General features: G+C 43.9%; 2 protein-coding genes and 1 long non-coding RNA gene across 11 annotated transcripts; 1 reads left to right on the plus strand and 2 right to left on the minus strand.

Moving 5' to 3' along the window:
* Window positions 1–3,323: 3,323 nt before the first annotated feature.
* LOC125525200 lies at window positions 3,324–8,942 on the plus strand. 9 transcript variants are annotated; one of them, XR_007291190.1, is made up of 6 exons: window positions 3,325–4,052; window positions 4,241–4,270; window positions 4,386–4,497; window positions 4,631–7,041; window positions 7,466–7,594; window positions 8,192–8,942. It is a non-coding gene; the product is annotated as an uncharacterized LOC125525200 (long non-coding RNA). The 9 variants fall into 9 exon arrangements; XR_007291194.1 differs by having other exon boundaries at window positions 7,466–7,576; XR_007291189.1 differs by having other exon boundaries at window positions 3,329–4,052; window positions 4,631–5,239; window positions 6,954–7,041; window positions 7,466–8,942.
* Window positions 8,943–8,979: 37 nt separating this feature from the next.
* Window positions 8,980–10,562, minus strand: LOC125518120 (putative F-box protein At1g50870; the record flags this gene model as incomplete). The annotated part of the gene is made up of 1 exon (XM_048683060.1): window positions 8,980–10,562. A coding segment is annotated over one exon (1,194 nt), but the record flags the coding sequence as incomplete, so codon positions are not given.
* Window positions 10,563–20,695: 10,133 nt separating this feature from the next.
* On the minus strand, window positions 20,696–21,484 carry LOC125523049 (probable L-type lectin-domain containing receptor kinase S.5). Its single transcript, XM_048688085.1, has one exon. It carries the CDS (start codon window positions 21,482–21,484, stop codon window positions 20,696–20,698), a length of 789 nt encoding a protein of 262 aa, XP_048544042.1.
* Window positions 21,485–22,215: the final 731 nt, after the last annotated feature.

Raw genomic sequence — 22,215 nt, forward strand, 5'->3', positions numbered from 1 at the left:
AATGCATTGACAGGATGCACATGCCTTGGTTCTGAATCATCATCTGAACTTTGTCTAGGTGCACCATCAGAATCATGCTCACCATCATCATCATCAAGTTGTGCAATGAAATCCTCCTCCCAGCCTGTATTCTCTTCATAATATGGGTCATCGCCAAATACTTGTTCGCAAATCATTTGTTCCATTAACATGACTCGAAGGTGTAGCATGTGATATGTCGAGATCAGCAGCACGCGTACTAGATTCTGGAAAAACACCGGCAGAGGTTTGCTGTAATGAGGAATGCATTGCACTTTCAAACCTTCGTTTTTGACTTTTAGTTCTTGGGATATTGCTTGCAGCATTGACTTGGCTCAACATGCCTCGATTTGGCGTGATGTTGACATGTAGCTCTATCACTTGCCCTGTTGTTCGAGACTTGGTCTTCTCAAAAATCATGGTCCATCCTCTTTCCTCATATATTGGAACTAATTGAAAATAATGTGGTGCAGGAGTTCCAATATCCAAGCGAGCTTGCATATTCAGGTAGTACTGATCATCGTCATGTCCAAGTCCTCGACATATCTCACTCTTGACATCTTCAAAAGTGGTTTCTTCGGATGCTGGAAAAGTGAATTCGGGAGGAACACTATAAGACACACCCATGGATCCATGTTGCACTTCACCATCCACATATACCAGTATGATTAACATGTTGTTATCTTCACCTGCTAACACGAACATGTAAGGAGTAAATATCACAACCTTACATTGATCTACTACCGACTATGTAAATTTGATTTTTTGCAACCTACAAGTTAGAACAGACCAATTTGCAACCGTAGCACCACATGAATAGAAAGCAAGTTGTCTACACATTGTTTACTTACAAGTCATTGAATCAATTGGACAAAGACTGAAACCAACAGAAATGCAAGACGACCTTACCCCAAATCACATGCGCTAACCACGAGATAGATTGGAGGATCTTAACTGTGAGCGGGGAACAAGAGAGATAGGGATGTCGTGATGATTAGAGATGTCGACTATTGGAGGCTGGTTAGCACATGGCGAGGTTGAGGAGCGACGAATCCATGCGTACTAGGGTTTACTGGCGACATAACATCCGTCTATTAGAGGACGTTGTTTGTATTGGCGTCCAAATCTGGACGTTCTGCACAATAGCGTCCAGCTGTGGACGTTGTTTTACCTCGCGTTCTTCCTAGTTTTCAGATTTCGGCTAATCCTTTCCCACTATCGTAATTACGTCATTACTAATTATTATTAATAAAAAAATCGGGTTCTTGTACATGTGTAAAATATATCTGCATCTGTCAAGGAAATTCAGAAAATTCTCCAGAAGTTTATTCCACAGGAACATAGCCTTCATTCCATCATAAAATAAAATCAAGAGGACAATCCAACCACATAAACAGTGCAGATCTTTTATCCTTTACAGGCAAGAGCACTCCATTAGCCTACGCATAGTCTGGAAGGCCACACCTGAAGAGCTGGTTACAGCAAGGAGACATTGCTCGCCTATTGCACCCTCAAGCCTCAACAGCAGCCACTCACTCGGTTGCTTGTCTGAAACTTAAGAACAATACAAGTTGTCTAGGCAGCTTTAGCTCACCATATATCAACATGAATCTTTGCTTCCCCTATCGCTCCCTTTCTTCATGTTACAGGTGCCTCCAAAAATATTACATTTGAATAGCCCCAATTGAATTAACACAAGGAATCAGTGACCATGTTTAATAATACATTTTATTATCTCGACTTGCACTCAGAAATATGGACAGTAACAAAACTTCAGAAAGACACATGAACATCTAGCAATCAATGTTGCAAAGATAACATCACATATATAGCAAAACTTCAGAAAGATGTTTGGCGATTCGGTCAGCAAATCAGGGCTGCAAAAGCAGCAGGAGAAACACACATGACCCGTTGCAAAAGCATCAGCATTCAGTCAAGAATCAGGGTTCCAGAAAACAATATGAAACCGTATCTTAATATACAAGATGACAAGCCGGAGCATTATTTCGATCTACCAAGCCTCCATACTTCTTGCATCAGCATATTTGAACCCCGGAGCACACTTACGCAGCTCGGCGGATGGAAGTTAAGAGTTCAGGAGGGTCAAATAGTTCAGGCATGCCAGGAACAGCCGAACAGTGTTGGTGGTGGTGGCCGTACTAGTAGTAGCAGCAGCCGGCTAATAGCTGTACATCAGCAAACGATGGTAATCAACAGGCAGCTAGATCAGAACGGCCCAATGGGAAAGCCAAAATATTAAAAAGCATATCTTAACATGAAAACAAAACATCATAACTGTTCGTAAATTACATCAATCTGAGTTCTGAGAGAGTTGCCAATTTTTTCTGACAAAAGGTAATATATCTACTTGAATCCATTCACTTGATACCTAGACAACATCGTAAGAAGGGTGCAGAAATAATCAATTGATAACTAAAGTTGCAGTTTCACTAACTTGCACAACTTCTGTCAAAATGAGGTCCGAAAATTATAAGCTAAGAAGGCTGACAAGTTAAGGTGTAAATGCATTGACTGTACTTTGGTCGGTAGCTGAAATAAGCAGAAATAATATTGTATTCATTCTCTTATTGTGAAATAAGATTGCAAACAAAGTTGCTACGCACTGGAGAGAATCAAGGTGAAGTTTCATCGAAAGCGGATGAAACTTCACACTACATATGTTTTTTTGACAAAAGGCAGGGTGGAACAACTTTAGAGTTCAATTTAGAAACAAGAGCACCCATATCAACTGTCAAAGTTCTAGCACAGTAAATGCCCTGTCCTGGCATCTGCCCAAATCCTATTTTTCATATATGAAGCATGAGCTTATATGCTACACACCTTTGTCTTATCACCTGAATTATTAAAAACGGACCAAACGCGCAAACACCAAGCACAAAATCTTCCCATCAAAGCTTGCACCTTTATTTCATTTTTTTGGCATTAATGCAATACCTCTGTGGTTAACAGATCCAAAGCTCTACTGAATTCAGCAAATATAAGTAAAAAGAACCTGCTCCAAGGCAGTGCTTTAGCAAAATACTGAATGAATAAGGTTGAGTAGACATCACACCAGTAACTACTCTGATTGAACCTTTTAGTAAACTACCAGAGGTTCACAATCTGCACTAGCATTTAGGATAATCATAATAAATGATTGTTATGGACAAGAAGGCTGATTACAGTATAATTTAGCCCCATCTAACATATAAAGCCTTCTAGAATGATAGTCACAACGAAGGCCTTGAGCGCACGGTACCACGCGGGGGTAAAAAAACACCGCATAACAGCGAGGGCGCAGCGCACCACGCGAGGGAAGAGTGCGCCACAGCGAGCGAACCCCCTTTCTGGCAGCGAGAGCGGACAGAGGCAGCTGCAGAAATATCTCCCTCGTCACCCCCTTTCTCTCCCTCGTCTCTTCCCATCCCGCTCCTCTCCTCCATGCCGCCGCCGCCGCTGCTTCCTCCCTCCCTCTCGGCCGCCTGTCTCCCCCGCCGGCTGGCGCAGCTCCTCGCGTCGCCTTCCTCTCCTCTTCATGCGCGGCGGCGTCTCGTCATCCCCAGCCACCGCCCATCCCCAGCCCCCACCCTAGCCTCCTCCCGCACGAACCCTAGCAGAGAGAGAATATGAGAGGGAGAGAGAGAAGGAAGGAGAGGGGAGGAGGGAGAAAGAGAGAGGAAAGAGGGGAGGGAGGTGTGGCGGCCGGCGTCGGCCTGCACCGGCGAGGTCGGGCGCGACCTGGCGGTTGGCGGCGTCTCGATCCGTTCCTGGATCGGGAGCTGCGAGGAGGCTGGGGCTCGGGCGCGATGCACGGGAGGCTGCACCCCGCCTCCATCTCCACGCGTGCAGCGGCGACCCCGGGAGGAGCTCGAGCCGCAGCGGTGGTCCACGGCGCCGGCGTCGGCAGGAGGAGCGTGGGCCGCAGAGACGGCCGGCTCCGTCCGTCTTTCGCGCTGCCGTCCATCCACCCGAGCGATCAGTCCGCACGTCCTCGCCTCCGTCCTCTCACGCACGCCCTCGTGTCCGGATATTTGGTAATTTCTTTTCTGAGCATAAATAGATATTGTGCCCCCACCTGTTTGTTGTTTTGCCCAGCTGAAAGGTGGATCAAATATGAAAGACGTGAGCGTTCAATAGTGTGAAAAGCAAGCCCTGGTCTTGTTGAAGTTCCATTGAATTTCTGTGATACTAATGCTCATATTTTGCAATTTGCTCTCCACAGCTTTCAGTCACGGATTCTTGAGGAAAACAGGTAATGCATTTTGTTTGTGTCAGCTATACTGAATCTGCAAAGCCTTTTTTGTCTGCAGAGAAATTCACGCTCTGCATTAGTTAACAGATGCTGATTTTGATCTTAACAATTGCAGGAAAACAGGTAATATATATGATTAGTGTGTGGGTGACCGTTGATTCCTACACCGAGTTGTGTTGCTGTACAAATAGCCTCTCTTTTTGGTGGTGACACGGTGTCCCTTGCAGGTTAGCTGCAACCTTTTCCCCCATCATTCCCCATATTTCTTTCCATAACCTACTTACTGAGCTGTAGGTTCATCGGACCTGTTGCATAAGGCAGAACAAGAATAAGAACATTTGTCAGTTTTTTCATGTGCAGGTTCAGCAGCAGGCAATGCTCAAGACAGAGTTGGGTGCACATCATATATATACATATGTTGTCGCATCTTAATAAACGGAGATGAGCAGAAGCAGAGATGAGATATCTATCCGACTGTCATCCTTCCCAGACTTGGGTCTGTCATCTCTGTCAGCGTCCGCTTCCGCTTCCTTAGTTGGTTGTCGCTTCTTTGTACACTGCTGTAGTTTAGGGATCGTAATATATTTTCCATGGATATAATTGAATACGACACTCAGTTTGCTATATAATTTGTTCAGTTCTCTCTCATAGCGATTCATACATAATATTATGCATAATGGTCCCATTTTAAGTAGAATATAACCACTGGATTATTCAAACTTTGCTCGTGTTTCTCAGGGCACCATAACTCTAATCTGACATGAGCAGTGCAACCACGACAGTGGGCAGTGGAATCACAAGATAGAGATAGACACAAGTAGAATATAACTTGTCATATTTCTACAATGACCACACTACTTATGGTTCCGGAAGAGAAGGTATCAGTGATAGTGGGCCTGGTGATGAGGGCATCAATACAAAGAGATTAATTGACAACTCTGTTTTTGATAGGTTGTACAAATATACAAGGTAGTACTGTTTCCTTTTATGTTTAAATAGCTTTGTGAGCACAACTATATGAAAATTCTGCGATTCATGGTGGAAGCTGGCATCTTTGTTTTCCTGACCGAAAATACTTAGTTTCATGCCTCCATGGTATTATTTAGAGGACAATCCGATGAGAGATTCCTACTTAGCTAACTAATATATAGCGTTTGATGGTACTGTCTGATGTTGTAAATACAAAATATCCTGCAGGAGCATTATTTTTATTTTGAATTTTTATTGTTTGAGCCTCTTTTACATATTAAGTGTAATATCACAGACTTTCTTCTTTCAGAGTTAACTGGCCATGCTCAACCATGTCTACTCTGCTCTTGTGCTCACCATTATATATTTTTAGACCTTAACCATTTGATTAAGGAGGAGAGGTGTGTCAAATAAACTCCCCTGTTCAAAGCTGAATCCAAACACATGTGGTCTCCTTTTGAAAGTGATTACATCTGTCAAGCTCTTCAATACCAATGTGGACATATCGCCACTGATTTTCCACCATCAAGCTAGCCTACCTGCACATCATGCAAGGCTCACAGCTCAGTGCTGCAATAGCTATGTTGTTTCCCCACATCAACCATGCGGTCGTTACTAAAGCTTAGTTCCTGAATTTGTACGTGCTCCGTTGCGCACAAGAAAGTAGTGGCTATTTATTTGCTTAAACAATATGTCCAGCCACCAATTTCTGCATGTCCTGCTAATATTCCTTTATGGATGTATCGCACAAATTTCAGTTATTGGATACGAAATGTAGGTTCTCTATTCAGAGCTGGGTCCGGGTCCAATGATATGTAGTCCCCTTTTCCAAGCTAATGTATATGCTATCCTATTTAATAACAATTCTGACGCACACACACTCATTTCAGATTATCAAACTATTATGTGTGCAAATTCTACACTTCTCAAAGCTAACTCCCGTAGACAAGATAAGAAAAAAGAATATGGGCGGTGTTCTACGTAAAATTTGCCATCCTATTCTAGATGTGCAGAGTCATCGAGTGACATATCCTAATTTCATATTGTGCCTTGCAGATTTTCCTGTCAGTGTACCCAGCTGTCACTACCTGTCCCTTTTTTTTACTTCGATGCTCATTATTTGCGTCCACTAGCAGCTATAGCTCCCAAATATGATTTGCGTCGTCTCAATTTGGAGTGGACTTGTTCGTTAGTGCAGCTAGCTAGCATATTTTTGATAATATGGATCGACACTGTACTCTTGGTTGTTAATTTAGCTACCTAATTTGTTCTAAATAGAAGTTTACAAAGTTGCATGCCATCAAGATTGTAGCCAATTAACACGCATGCATCTATATGACTCTTCAGCCGGTCCTTTTAGAGTCTTGGAACATGACATTCTCTTCTTTTAAACAAGTGTCGAGTGTTCATATTTGCTACCACAAAATATCGTGGGAACCGCTAGCATGTGTACGAAGACAAATAATTCTCGAGGCACTGGCATGATTGAAGGAAAAGAGGTTCTGTGACTCAAGGTTGGGTCGCCGTGTGTATATTTATTTATGTATTCATATCCATGCTTGTGCGGTTTCCTCTATTTTCGGTAGCCAGTCGCATGCCTTCTCCTTATTTGCTTTGTCAATGTTCGTGTGTGCCCAACTCAATTGTTGCTGCATTTATGTATGTGCTTTCTTATGTGGCAGATAAACTCTTGCTTTAATATGTGCACTTCCAGGTTTGACGCAGTACAGCGTGGGGGAGGCGGTGTCCTCTGCAGCTAGGTCTACTTGCTGGCGACCTCACCATCACCAACCCATCTGCAGGTATGCTAGCTCCTCTTCTATTAATGCAAAAAGGAGATGCTCAAATGGATTGAGTGGTACCCTCCTGAAAGTATTGTAGGGATGGACATATGGATTGATTGGTAGCCCCCTGAAAGCTACACAGATCTGAACCAATAACTTTAATAAGAATGTGTATCCCAGCTCCTTTTATAATCTTGAATCCTTCTCGGTCCTACTAAACTGTAACTCATGTTTCTTTTGGGAAACAATATTTTGGACATATACTAATTAAGGTAGCTACATGGGGACCTTTTGTTCTGGCCAGATTTGATGATTTCTCTCAATATACTGCTGGCGATGTAGTTGGCAATGATTGGGTGGGCGGTTCTTCGCATTGCATTCTGTTTTTAAGTTTGGACAATTGGCTGCTAATTTATCATGTGAATATGTTCTCTCTCTGCAGATGAAGATAGCAAATATTTGTTATATTCTTATCCAATCAGTTCACACCATTGTTGTGTCCAACAGAAGATTCAAAACTTTCAAGCTCCTTTTTTTGTTGCTAGCCATGAAGGTGATACTTTAGTAAAAGGTGCATACAGTACTAACATTTTGCTATCTTTATGCTCCTCCATATGGATGGGAACTAAAAGGATGATGATATTATTCTACCTTTCAATATTTGGTGGCGCATATTTAAGAAAATCACAGCTAAGCATGTCACTTTCTAGAAAGGCGCTTGACTGGAACGTATATGTATATAGTTAATAAAATCATAGTGACTGATTTTTCAGTTCCTCTATTTAGATTAGAGGTGTCTGCATGCATATTAGCCAAGTGATCGGTCTTTCCAGCTCAAAAGAGAAAGTGACCGATGTTTTGGCCTATTTTCCTATTAGGAATAAATGGATATGCCCATGCACGTATGCACACAGATTTCAGGTTACAGTGTAATTAGGAAACAGATGATACCTCATTCTGTCGTCTTGGTCTGAGAAGAGGGGATATACTTGGTGAATATATATGTTCCACCCGACCATTAATTTCAGAGAAAAGGACATGCACTTCAGTAGCAAAAATTTGATTGTTATGTACTATCTGTAATGCTAAGCATTTATTTTGCTAATATCTCCTCATCTGAATTTGTATTTTGTGCCATTTGGACTTTTAACTATATGGGCATCTGCAGATGGTCTGAAAACCAAGATATGCCAGAGGTAATAACTATACGGGCTGCTCCAGATGGACCAAGAATGGAACCATATCTCCTCGCGCTGCTGCTATAGTTATCTCATACAGAATGGAACCAAGATATGCCAGAGGTAATAACTATACGGGCTGCTCCAACCCAAACAAGCAAAGAGCTCACCCTTTCTAACCAAACGCCACAGCAGCAGCGCGAGGAGACATGACAGCAAAGCAGTCGCAGCAGCCCTACAAGTGATGTTTGTGCTTTCTGTTGCACATCTGTTAGTTTAACTCCTTGTTTACCTGTCCTCAATTCATGCTGCTACCAAAAAGCCCATAACCAATTAATTTTGAATCATTCTAACAGTAGTGTTGCTTTGTTGGACACATATAGTAAACGATTTCATTCATCTTTGAATGCCACCTGCAGCTGGTACCATAGCCTCAAAGGAGATCACATGGCAGCAAAGAAGCTTTACCGTATAATAGATAGCAACTTGACGGCTGGATCAACATCCAAAGACAATGATCTGAATCATATATTGTCGCAAGTAAGATATGTTGCTGATCATCTCAATGATACAACCACGCAATCAGAGTATGGACTCCAACAAACAAACAAGTGCTACTGGAGCCTGGATGATGATGTTGAAGGAATTTCTGTGTTTACTCCTTTTTTAATGCAAGTTTACTGCTACTCGGAGTTCCTAATCGCAGACTCAACTATCTTGACCTACGTACCGATGATCTAATTTGTGGCATTATTACCTTAAGAACGTATTTGCATTTAATTAACTTTATATATAGGGGTACAAGTTCTTACCAAATGTACTCAAATATATAGTTATTGAAAAAAATGCAAATGTTTCCAACACGAACATGGTTTTAAACGGGTCTTTGCGCCATTTGGCGCAACTGGTCATCTAGTGGGACTAATACATGCATGTCAAGAACAATAGCCAGTGCTAGGCAAACAAGAACAAGAGTAACGGTGTTCTTTGGAGTTAACAGTATGCTTAATCTGTAGGTTACCAGGCATTGCTCTGAACTGAAAACCAAGCAAGCAGGAGTGTAAGCACCAGCAAATTGAGCGGCATGACTGAAGTAGATTCAGAGATACGCACAAATAATTCAGCTGATAGAAAAGCCAATTCTTGGAGGAAGCATTGAAGGTAAAGCTACCGCCCATTTGCATCTGCTAATGACTCTGAGAACAGAGGAACATAGGGTAGAAATCGTTGTGTACTATTTTTCTCAAGATCAAGGATGCATCCAACTTTCTGATGCTGCATATCATACGCTACCAACGTATGACCTCCACATGGAACCGAGAAAATGGTGTCGCAATCTGGATGGATCCCTATCACCCTGTAATTCTTCATAGTCATGCCCGTAAACTTATCGATGCTGGCTGTACGTTTCAGGACCAATTCCTTCCTATCACAATCCTTGAGGCACCAGAGTTTTATCTCAGAAACATGGATGTTGTTGTTATCATTGTCGGAAGCTAGAGCATAGTGTAAGCACCCCTGGGACGATCCAATCATAGCTAATCTCCGGGCATACGGCACACTGATGGTCTTCCACACTTTCCCAGCCATGTCCACTGCCAGCAGCACATGGTCGTTGTTGGTGCTCGGAAGGAAGCCCATCAGGTAGAGCACGCCGCCAGCAAAGATACATCTAGTGGTATACGACAGTGTAACTTCCTCAGCCATCACCCTGTCCCTATGACTCCAGGCTCCTGTCCGCGACGAGTAGATGCTCACTCCTGTCACGCTCGATGAGTCTGCCTCCTCGAAACGAAGAACATGGAAATGGGATGAGACCGCCGGATCAAAAGCCAGACCTGCGACACGGCTACGCCCTTTCACCGGCTCTTGCGGTTGAGGTTGAGGGGGCAGCTCCACCCAGCTGCCAGTGGCAGGATTGTACACGACAAAACGACAATCATCCTCTGTCCAATCCCAAGGGGCCAGATTCTTGGTGCAGCCGCGGTAGAGAAGGAGGCCATTGCAGGCGTCCACCTGCTCCATGTCCTTGTACTTGTTTGGCTGCAGGTAAGGGAGGGGAGGGTCGAACGGGGCTGCGACGCCCGAGACACTGGCGAAGTGGTGGTGGTGCACGCTGTGGAAGGACATGTAGAGGAAGCCGACGAGGACCTGGGGGAGCTTGTTGCGGTTGGCGGGGTCGGTGATGAGGTCGCGCCAGGGCACGGAGACGCACTTGAAGCGGTTGACGGATCTGGCCGGGAGGCGGGACAGGATCTCCAGGATGATGTCGTCGGTGAACACGCCGGCCGCATCCGAGGTCTCCCCCGGATGGCTGTCCAGCCAAGGCTTGGTGTTCCTCTGACAGGACCAACGATCAAATCAAACACATAAATCACTCGAACTAGCCCCGGCTTGAATTATTACAGAGTTAATACGAGTACAATTCAGTCCGAGGATCCAATCCGAATTCTACAAAGATAGCTAGAGTTATAGAGCTACGCTAGGTAGTATATCTTGTAGAATAGGGAAAAGATGCTTCCGGAGGCGTGGAGAAGGAGCTTAATAGCTGGCAGGGCCGGTGGTGTCGCCGTCGCGTCCCGTTCCATTATTGTGGCTTTCCAGAGAGTGGCGGCAACAGCGTGACTGTGAACAGGAGAGCAATTGAGCCGTTGATCGCCCGATCGCTTCATCAGGGTCGTTCATTTCCCAAATTAACACCGATTCGGTCTCACTGTCGATTTCTTCAGAGCCATTGTCTCTTTCTTCAGTTAAGCAATGCAGAGAAGCAGGGTCCTGACAATTGCCTCCCTCTGAAGACGATCCTTGTCCTCCAGGATCTTTTGGTGGAAACCAAGAGCGAATAGTGTTGTTGAAGAACTCAGGGAAAGTGCGCTTGATGAAATCGGCGTCCTCCCAAGTGGCTTCTTCCGGTGACATGTTGAGCCACTGTACTAACCACTGCGTTACCAAATGTGGGTGTCAAGGTACTGCTCTCGTTTGTAAAACAAGCACTGGTGCTATTTTGATCTTGCCGGCTTCATCCACCAGTGGCAAGCCAGGAGCTGGTATAGCCTTGGGGCCCAGATGACGTTTCAATTGGCTGACATGAAATACATTATGGATCTGAACGCCAGCATGCAGGAGCAGTTTGTAAGCTAAGTGGCTAATCTTCTCCAATATTCTGAATGGTCCATAGAACTTAGTTGCAAGTTTGATACCGGTCCTAATATCAAATGCAGCAAGACGATAGGGCTGCATTTTCAAGTAGACCATCTCTCCTTCCTTGAACTTTCTGTCTGTTTTGTTCATATCTGCATATTTCTTCATCCGTTGTTGGGCTATCAATAAATTGTGTTTAAGCTGGTGATGCATTTGTTCTCTTTGCTGTAAAAAGGCAGCTGCATCCACATCACTGGCACCAGGAATTGAAACTTCTCCAAAGAGTGGGGGAGGAAATCCATATAGGCACTAGAATGGGGTGTACTTGGTAGCAGTGTGATAGGATGTATTGAACCACAATTTGTCCATAGGTAACTAGGAATACCACATTTTTGGTTCATTAAAAGACATGCTTCTTAGATATGTCTCTAGACACTGGTTCACTCTCTCTGTCTGGCCATTAGACTAGCGGTGATGAGCTTTACTCATGTTGAGTTTCACTCCCAAGGATTTAAACAGTGCTTGCCAAAAGTTGCTGGTGAAGATTGTGTCTCTGTCAGTTACTCTGGTAATCCATGAAATTTGAACACATTGTCAATGAATGCTTGAAGGACAGTATTAACAATAAAAGGGTGTGACAGAGCAATAAAATGGCAGTATTTGGTGAATCTATCCACAACTACCAAGATCACATTCTTCCCCTGGGATTTAGGGAGTCCTTCCACAAAATTCATGGAAATGTGTCTTTAGGTGATACCTCTCCAACATATCTATAATTTTTTATTGTTCCATACTATTATATATTCTGTTTTGGATGTTTAATGGGCTTATTTATACACTTTTATATTATTTTTGGGACTAACCTATTAACTGGAGGCCCAACCCAAATTATTGTTTTTCCCTATTTCAGTGTTTCGTAGAAAAAGAATATCAAACGGAGTTCAAACGGAATGAAGCCTTTGGGAGCGTGATTTTTGGAACAAACGTGATCCAGAGGACTTGGAGTGGACGTCAAGCAACCAACGAGGAAGCCACGAGGCAGGGGGGCGCGCCCTCCACCCTCGTGGGCCCCTCGTGGCTCCACCGACCTACTTCTTCCTCCTATATATACCTACATACCCTGAAAACATTAGAGGGCACCATGAAAACCTAATTCCACTGTCGCAACCTTCTGTACCCGTGAGATCCCATCTTGGGGCCTTTTCCGGCGCTCCACCGGAGGGGGCATTGATCACGGAGGGCTTCTACATCAACACCATAGCCTCTCCGATGATGTGTGAGTAGTTTACCTCAGACCTTCGGGTCCATAGTTATTAGCTAGATGGCTTCTTCTCTCTCTTTGGATCTCAATACAAAGTTCTCCTCGATTCTCTTGGAGATCTATTCGATGTAACTCTTTTTGTGTTGTGTTTGTCGAGATCCGATGAATCGTGGGTTTATGATCAAGATTATCTATGAACAATATTTGAATCTTCTCTGAATTCTTTTATGTATGATTGGTTATCTTTGCAAGTCTCTTCGAATTATCAGTTTGGTTTGGCCTACTAGATTGATCTTTCTTACAATGGGAGAAGTGCTTAGCTTTGGGTTCAATCTTGCGGTGCTCGATCAGTTTGGTTTGGCCTACTAGGGGAAACGACACGTATTGTATTGTTGCCATCGAGGATAAAAAGATGGGGTTTATATCATATTGCATGAGTTTATCCCTCTACATCATGTCATCTTGCTTAAGGCGTTACTCTGTTTCCATGAACTTAATACTCTAGATCCATGCTGGATAGCGATCGATGTGTGGAGTAATAGTAGTAGGTGCAGGTAGGAATCGGTCTACTTGTCACGGACGTGATGCCTATATACATGGTCATACCTAGATATTCTCATAACTATGCTCAATTCTATCAATTGCTCGACAGTAATTTGTTCACCCACCGTAATACTTATGCTATCTTGAGAGAAGCCACTAGTGAAACCTATGGCCCCCGGGTCTATTTTTCATCATACAAGTTTCCAATCTATTTTATTTTGCAATCTTTACTTTCAATTTATATCATAAAAATACCAAAAATATTTATCTTGTTATTATTATCTTTATCAGATCTCACTCTTGCAAGTGGCCGTGAAGGGATTGACAACCCACTTTATCGCGTTGGTTGCGAGGTTCTTATTTGTTTGTGTAGGTACGAGGTGACTCACGCGTGGTCTCATACTGGATTGATACCTTGATTCTCAAAAACTGAGGAAAATACTTACGCTGCTTTGCTGCATCACCCTTCAAGGGAAAACCAACGCGTGCTCAAGAGGTTGCAAGAAGGATTTCTGGCGCCGTTGCCGGGGAGATCTACGCCAAGTCAAGACATACCAAGTACCCATCACAACTCTTATCCTTCGCATTACATTATTTGCCATTTGCCTCTCATTTTCCTCTCCCCCACTTCACCCTTGCCGTTTTATTCGCCCTCTTTTCCGTTCGCCTCTTTTTCGCTTGCCTCTTGTTGCTTGTTGCCCTTATGGCCCTGCCTAGATTTGGTGATCTTCACCTTAAAAGGTTGGAAGAGATTGAAAGCAATGTCAGAAGCTTTATGACTTTACAATTTGAGCATAATAATTTCTTTAGAAACGAGCTCAAGGAACAAAAAGGCTTTATGGAATATATGAATAAAGAGTTGATGAAATGTCTAAGGAATTTTATGGTTTCAAATCTCAGATTGTTCATTTTGAAAAATTAATTGCTGAAATTTCGGATAAGCAGGCCACCTTAGTTAATAAGATGGCCGCTAAACCGGATTTTTTTTATGATAATAAGGATGAAGATCTAAAAGTGATTGATGTGTCCCCTATTAAATCTTTGTTTTGCGATATGAATCTTGATAATGATGGGACTAGAGATGAGTCAACTTTAGTTAGAAGGCATCCCAAAAATTCAGAGTTTTTTAGATCTTGATGCAAAAATTAGTAAAAGTGGGATTGAAGAGGTTAAAACATTAGATAGCAACGAACCCACTATCTTGGATTTCAAGGAATTTAATTATGATAATTGCTCTTTTGTAGATTGTATTTCCTGGTTGCAATCCGTGCTAAATTCTCCTCATGCTTATAGTCAAAATAAAGCTTTTACTAAACATATCGTTGATGCTTTAATGCAATCTTACGAAAAAAAACTTGCGCCCTATCAGTTAAATAATCAGGTTGCTTGATTCAGATCTGCATTGACATCTGCCCAAAATCAGTTTTTTTATTAGGGACCTTACAGCCGGGCTCTCCTGTGAAGCCACCATCTGCTGCCTGCTCTTCAGTTCAGAACTTCAGACTAGGAAGAAGCATTTGCCTCCTTCACAATCCACTCATAGTCGAGAGGGGATAGAAAAGCATGGAAGCAACGGCGGTGAGCGTGGGCAAGGCCGTGCTGAATGGAGCACTGGGCTATGCCAAGTCCAAGGCCACGGAGGAGATCGCCTTGCAGCTCGGCGTCGAGCGCGATGTGACCTTTATCATGGATGAACTGCAGATGATGCAGTCATTCCTGATGACGGCCGACGAGGATCAAGGGCAACACAAGGTACTTATTACCTGGGTGCAGCAGGTCCGCGACCTGGCCTACAAGGTGGAGGACAACCTCATGGATTTCGGCCTCCACACGGAGACGAAGCCGATCTGGGGATGCATCCCCTGTGACCTATGTGATCGACGCCACATCGCCATGGAAGTGAAGGATCTAAGGGCAAAGGTTGAGGACGTCAGCAACAGAAACCTGCGGTACCGCCTCATCAAGGAAGGTTTGTCTGGATGCAAGCCTGCTGCCGCTGCAGAAGAGCAGGAACCTTGCCTGCACGGCAATGTTTGGCATCAACGAAGCAAGGCTTGCCGCCATTGAGGAGGGAAAACCCAAGGTGGATCTGCATCAGCTGGTCACCTGCGGACAGGAGGATCTCGGCGTCATCGCTGTGTGGGGAACCGGAGGTGATCTTGGCAAAACAAACGAGATCAGGAAAGTCTATGGGAACAAACAAGTGTTTGACAAGTTTGGATGCCGTGCTTGGGTTAGGCGCCCTATCAATTAAATAATCAGGTTGCTTGATGCGTTAATGAACTGTGCTGCCCTATCAGTTTGATACTGCCAGGAATTGCTGACTAGAGAATGTGTTTGTTGGTTTGCTGGTCTGTCAGGTAGAGTGTTCAACAACTGTCGTTGCTGCACGGGTGGGGGAATAATTGCTTGTCCTTGAGGATTAGTTGCTTGCGCCCCTTGATCTAGTTGCAGCACCACTGGAACATAACCAAGGGAATCAGGGGAGGGAGGGTTGGGATTTCCTGACCGCATCTCACGCAAGATGGAGAAAATTTCTTGCTGAACTTTTGAGTTGGTCTCCACCAAGAGCTCGACCTTGCCCAACTGCTTTTCCAATGATTCAACTGTCTGCAAACGCGTGTTGACTTGGTCGATTTGGTCTTGCATCTTGTCTTGTTTCAGTCCAAGTGCAGAGAGCTCGGTTTGCAGAGCCTCAAGCTCTTATGATATCTCATCCATGTGCTTCGTCCGAGTAGGCATGGCGGTCACCGCTGCTCAGGAATTTACAACAGCACTTGTCTGAAACACTTGCCGGTGACCTCGTCCTTCCGCCGCGAAACTTCACGCCAAAATTGCCTCTCCGATGCTGCACGAACTAGGGATACGCTACGGAATTTTACTACGGTGGAATTTTTCCGACCGCAACCGAGTTTCTCCCCAATTTGCAGCCGAACGATGCCAACTCCAAGCCGCCTCCGATCCGTGATCTGCACTGCCGCCTGGACCTGACACTGGATCGAGGGATTTTACGAGAGATCCCAACCCCAATCGTGGTCAGATCCGCTTCACCTCTGAGGATTCACTGGCTCTAATACCAATTGACAGGACGAACGATCAAATCAAACACATAAATCATTCGAACTAGCCCAGGATTGGATCATTACAGAGATAATATGAGTACAATTCAGTTCGAGGATCCAATCCGAATTCTACAAACATAGCTAGAGTTCTAGAGATACGCTAGGTAGTACATCTTCTAGAATGGGGATAAGATGCTTCCGGAGGCGTGGAGAAGGAGCTTAATAGCTGGCAGGGCCGGTGGTGTCGCCGTCGCGTCCCGTTCTGTTACGGTGGCTTTCTAGAGAGTGGCGGCAACAGCATGACTGTGAACAGGAGAGCAGTTGAGCCGTTGATCGCCCGATCGCTTCATCAGGGTCGTCCATTTCCCAAGTGAATACCGATTCGGTCTCACTGTCGATTTCTTCAGAGCCACTGTCTCTTTCTTCAGTTAAGCAATGCAGAGAAGCAGGGTCCTGACATCCTCTCGAAGACCTCCCCTTTTTCCGCCTCCTCCATGGATTGGAGCGGAAGCACAAGGGCCTATGCAGGGGTCAGATCTGCACATGGAGAGAGGGAATCACGGATCAGGCCGAGGAAAATCAGGTAGTAGCTGGTGGTGGTGACCTCGCCCATGCCGTGGTGAGTCGGGAAAGGTAGTACCTTGGTTTGGTTTAGGGCGGCGGGGATGCAGCCGACGGCGACGAGCTTCTCGGAGCGACACAGACAGGAGGAAGAATGTGGAGGCTCAAGCTTTTCTTCTCCAGAGGTAGCAATTGGAGTCTCGTAGCAACCGGACTGAAAAAGAAGCCCAGTCCGGTTGGAGGTGTCAGTCCGGTTGGGCTTTTTTCTCTTGCCCCCTATACGTCTGAGGTCTGACTCACTATTTCTTAACCTCCAAAATTATTATGCAAAAGCATGCAACATAGGATTGCAACCGAGCTACAACTACAACTCATTCATAGATGATAGATTCACTTATTCCTAGATAAAACGAGCTAGTACTACATCCGGAAATAAAAATACATATATACTACAAACTAATCTATCTACTCCTAGTTTGAGGGGATTGCGATCATCCCTTCGTCAGAACCACCGGCCTCGTGGTCATTGGCGCGGCATGAGGCATTTCGTCATCCTCATCTACAAAGGTATCCTCCGGCTCTCGGTCACGAATGAAGATCATGCAGCTGTTCGTCAACACCACCTGCTCATCCTCGATGGACTCCAGGATGGCGCGGACTTCGGCAATGAGCGATGGGCCGTCGTAGAGCTCGACGAGGGCGTCAACGTTCGTGCACTCTGCCTTGAACTGCACCTCCCCCCATGAGGTGCTCTTCCACCATTGAGAGGCGAAAGTGCTCCCACGCGTCCTCCATCAAGAGGTGAGGGTGATGCCGACCTGCCGACAACGCTGTCCGCCATCTCCAACCTGGGCTCAACTGGGTCGACTAACCACCTTCTTCAAGCCTTCCCCTCCTTATCCGAGCCTCCTCTAGAGGCTTTTCTACACCTGTTTTGTACCTTCCCTGAACCGGTTTTTCATGTTTCTTTTGTTTTTTTCTTCTTTTCCTTTTTCCTTTGCATTTCATTTTCTTTTTTCTCTTCTTTTCTGATTTTTATTTTCTATTTCCCTTTATTTTCTTTGTTCACATTCACAAATATTTATTTAATTCAAACTTTTTGTACAAATCACTATATTTTTTTAAATTGTGTACTTTTCTGAAAATCGTGAGCAATTTCCAAATCCGTACACATTTTTTTAAACTTGTGAACATGTTTTGAATTCGATAATAATTCTTAAATTCATGAAAAAATTGAAACTCGCAAAAATGTTTTTGAAAATCACAAACATTTTTTTCAAACTCGTGAACAATTTTTTATAATTGGAAATATTTTTCAAATTCATTTTTTTTCTGAATTCTCGAACAATCTTTTGATATTCATGAAGACTTTTTAACACCTGCGAACATTATTTGATTTTAGTGAAAAACAATTAACCCATGAACCTTTTTTTAACTTCATGAACAATGTTTCCGAAAGTCATTAACAATTTCTGAATTCTTTTTTTTGTGGGGGAACATTCTCTGAATTCATGAGCATATTATTTCAAAATCACGAATATTTTTGAAATTTGTGGACCTTCTTTTCAAATTCATAAACATTTTTAAAATTATAAAATATTTTTATCCATGAACACTTTTCTAAATTTGCAAATATTTCTGAAATTCATAAACATTTATTGAATTCGTGATATTTTTTAAAATGCGCAAAAAAATTGTTTTGACTTAGGTAACTTTTATTCATAAAAGAATTGTATTCAATATTAAAAATATGTTTGAATGCACGAAAATTTTCCAAGAGCATTCTCAAATTTTTGAAGATTTTTGATTTTTTTTAAACAATCCTGAATAGTGTGAAGCAAAGAACAAAAACAATGAAAGGAAAAACAGGGCACATGGGCCGGCCCAAATCATGCACGGGGAGGAGGGAGGCGTGGCGTTTGTGGTCAGGCCTACAAAAAGGTCGCTAATAGGATGACTCTTTTTTTTCTTACTTTTTGAAATTCCGTGCTGTGACGCTTTATTAGGAGTTATACATCATGGATTACATAAGAGAAAATTTTCGTGGACGCCCATACCAACCAAATTCAGCATGGGACTCGTAAGAATATTTTGCGAAATGACGTGCCACTTGATTTGCTTCTTTCAAACGGTGATAAACAAAACACCATTAATCATATGTGCTTTACTAAAACTCCTATTTAATCTAGCAAACTCTATTCTAAAAAGGAAATGATAAAAACTAGCCGAGAGACCGCCGCCTTCTTCCCACCTCTGGGGCTCAGCGCCGCGGCAGTGGCGCATCCCCATTGGTCCCCGCTCGCTACTTGTAAGGAGGTCGCGGTTGCAATAGCCACCATCGCCGTCGCATGCGTCGGCGGCAGATTTCCCAGGAAATGTTCACGTCTTCGGAATCTCCTCAGCTTGCTACAACGCAGCTCAACTTCTCCAGGAGCACGCCAGTCTTCGCAAGCTGCTGGAGGTCTTCATCATCTGTTGCAACGACCAGTTCGTGTCCTCTGCGGTTTAGAGATTTTTCCGTGTGAACTTTATCGCTAGTTAAGCTACTAACTTTGCACTGGAATTTCTAACAGCTGGAGATCTGGCGAGGCCACCGCCCCCTTACAAGCATACCAGGCTCAGATTGCCAAGTCTACACACCACTATTCAATTTCAGTATTAGTGCGAATTGGCATGCTAGCTGCAGGAATTCTGACATGGTAAATTCCTTGCTTATCATCCTCTGAGCTTCTCATTAGCATACCAAACAGCTCGTTTGATGGTAGTTACTAGTTCAAATTTGTGTCCCCGGAATACTTCAAACGGCTTCGAACCAGGATTAGTCCAATGGAGATGTTGGGTGGCGCGCTACCGGCGTGTGGTGGAAGAAGCCGGTGTGCGGGTACTTCACCAGGTGGGTGCGATTGGTCGGCATGGCCAAAGGGGTGAAGCGGAGGTGAAATTGTGTCGAGACGGTGTGGTGGTGTTGCGGCGGCTAGCAGGTTGGGTGTCAATAGCTTCTGGTCCTGAAGCTTGACCTATTTCCAGCGACCATAGGTTCGGACAAGTCAGTAAGTTACAAACTAGCAGCAAGCTGGTATTTCTCGAACCCTTTATTTGTTTAAGAACATTGGTGGAACAAGGTGTACGAAATATATAAGAATTGAAGATGTTGGCTGTATTGAAAAGCTTCAGACTTCAGCTGCCGTCAGAAGCTTCACCCATTTCCGATTACAGCCACATAGATTCGGACAAGTCGGTAAGCTACAAACTATCACCAAGTTATTATTTTTGAAACCCTAAATTTCTTCAAGAATAATGTCGGAGCCAGAGAATACACGCAAGGGGGCCAAACATCGAGCACAACAAATTGAATGATGGTCATCACTAACAATTTTTAGTTGAATCGCACACGATGTTTCATCGCAATTGAATTTATCAATAGTTGCTTCTGTCTAGAATCCTATTGCGATCTCTTTCTTAATGTAGATCAACAAGTAATCTCTTAAAAATATGTCTTCCATTTTATCTTTTTTTTAGGTGAATGTCTTCCATTTTATCTGAGTCTGTTTTGGTATATTACAAATGTATAGCGGGCTAAAAAGGAAAGAAAAAAAGGGACATGCTAAGAAATCATAAGACAACATCTGAGCATTGGTTTGGTAGGTCCTGTTCAAGTGATTAAAAAGAACTGATACATGTATAAAATTATTCGGCCAGAAAACAAGCAAGAATGTAACGTACAACTTCACAAGCACACCATAGTGAACACTCAACACTCAATACAATACTACAACTTTCCACAATACTCACTTGTCCTCATGAGGGAAGTAGAGGTCATGGAGCAGAAACTGTTGTGTTGTCGAGCCCCACACGTGAAGAGCAACCCGACGTCCGATAGCTCTATCTGCCGCTAATTGCCGCCTGAAGGCCAAAGAAACGCAGACTTATTCATTTATCATGGTGAAGTTCCACGACTTTATCTGGTTCAGTTGGGTGAAGTTGCCAGTGGAACCTGCAAATACCAAATATATCTTGTCCTGCAGAAGCTGTGATAGATCAATGTAGATATCTCCTTGGTAGACATACCGCCCACGGATGCTGTGTTGGACTAGAAATACTTGAAACAATTTTGATGTGCCGTGGTACCTAATACTGACCCATACATCAGACCCACTTGAGAGGATGATGGAAACATTACTAAGCGGGTACTGTCGAATAGATTTGATGCTGTTGATGTCGATGCCGACATGGTTGCCGTCAAGGTCATCCTCATAGCTCTTTCTCGTGTCAAACTCGACGGCTACAACTGGGTCCGTATTCGTGCCGTCTGTCGTGTCATTGCATATGCCAAGCCACTGGCCATTGCTGTTGCTGGGCAACGATGGATTGTTTGTGAGCACAAATGCCATACCTTCTCCAGCCCCATTCTGACCGGGTTGGATGTTGAGCAGGAAATCTGTCCTGAACGAGGTGGGCGCCATGCGCTTGTTGTTCCACAGCTTGAGGGTTTCCCTTGCATAAACCACTCTCCCGGACCGGTGGCGCATGTTTCCGGTACTTGGGGTGATCTGCAAGGCACCATCTGCAATTGTTGAGCCTGTGCTGAAGGTGAAATTATCCATCTTGATTGCGTTGAAGTTGGGATAAGTAAACTGCAAGCAACTACAGGTTCTACTGCCTAGGGCTAGGACGACAATACAGGAAAAGCTGAACATGCTATTGGTATTGGGCATTGCCATGCTAAATGGTTCCTATAGCTTCCTACAACCTTCTCAAGAAAGAGGAGTATTTATACGATCCTTGTACTTCACTGCTTCTCATTACGGAGGCGGGGAGGAGTTGACAAAGTACATGGAAGAGACATTTTTTCGATAAAGGGCTTTTCATTGAATTGAAATTGATACAACCGCATCAAAGATCACCCGGCCTCTGCATAGCTAGATGCACACAGCCAAAGTTTCAAAGTACTAGAAGCCAAAATAAAAAGGCAAAAAACGCCAGCAGTAGCGAAAAAAGATAAAAGAGGCCTAAGGTGATGCCGGTCCAATCCGAAGGTCACACCGCCATCCATGGGGGTAAAAAATGTCCCTGGCCAAGCACTCCAACCGGGTAGAAGCCATCATAAAAAAGTCTTTGTCCTCCGGCCTCTGCAGGATAGACCACATACGGAGCCATCGCGAGCATATATGAATTACCTGCATAGGAGATGAAACACTTTTGTGATTAAAAACAATATCATTCCTGGTGAGCCACAACGCCCAACATAAGGCAGCCGCCCCCGCAAGAATGTGCTTAGACAATTGTTTATCTATTCCCCTCAACCAATTGCCGAACATATTCCGTACGCTGCGTGGAGGGATATAGATTCGAAGCAATTTGGACTATTGCCCATACCGATCTAGCAAAGTTGCAATCAAAAAATAGGTGTTCAATGGATTCATTATGATTGCAGAAAACACATTTT

This window comes from Triticum urartu, chromosome 7 (genome assembly GCF_003073215.2).
Source record: "Triticum urartu cultivar G1812 chromosome 7, Tu2.1, whole genome shotgun sequence".
In the NCBI taxonomy this organism is placed as follows: domain Eukaryota; kingdom Viridiplantae; phylum Streptophyta; class Magnoliopsida; order Poales; family Poaceae; genus Triticum; species Triticum urartu.

What these genes read in the sequence shown, in the direction of transcription:
- LOC125523049 (XM_048688085.1), bottom strand. Translation starts at nt 21,484, where the DNA reads ATGCCCAATACCAATAGCATGTTCAGCTTTTCCTGTATTGTCGTCCTA.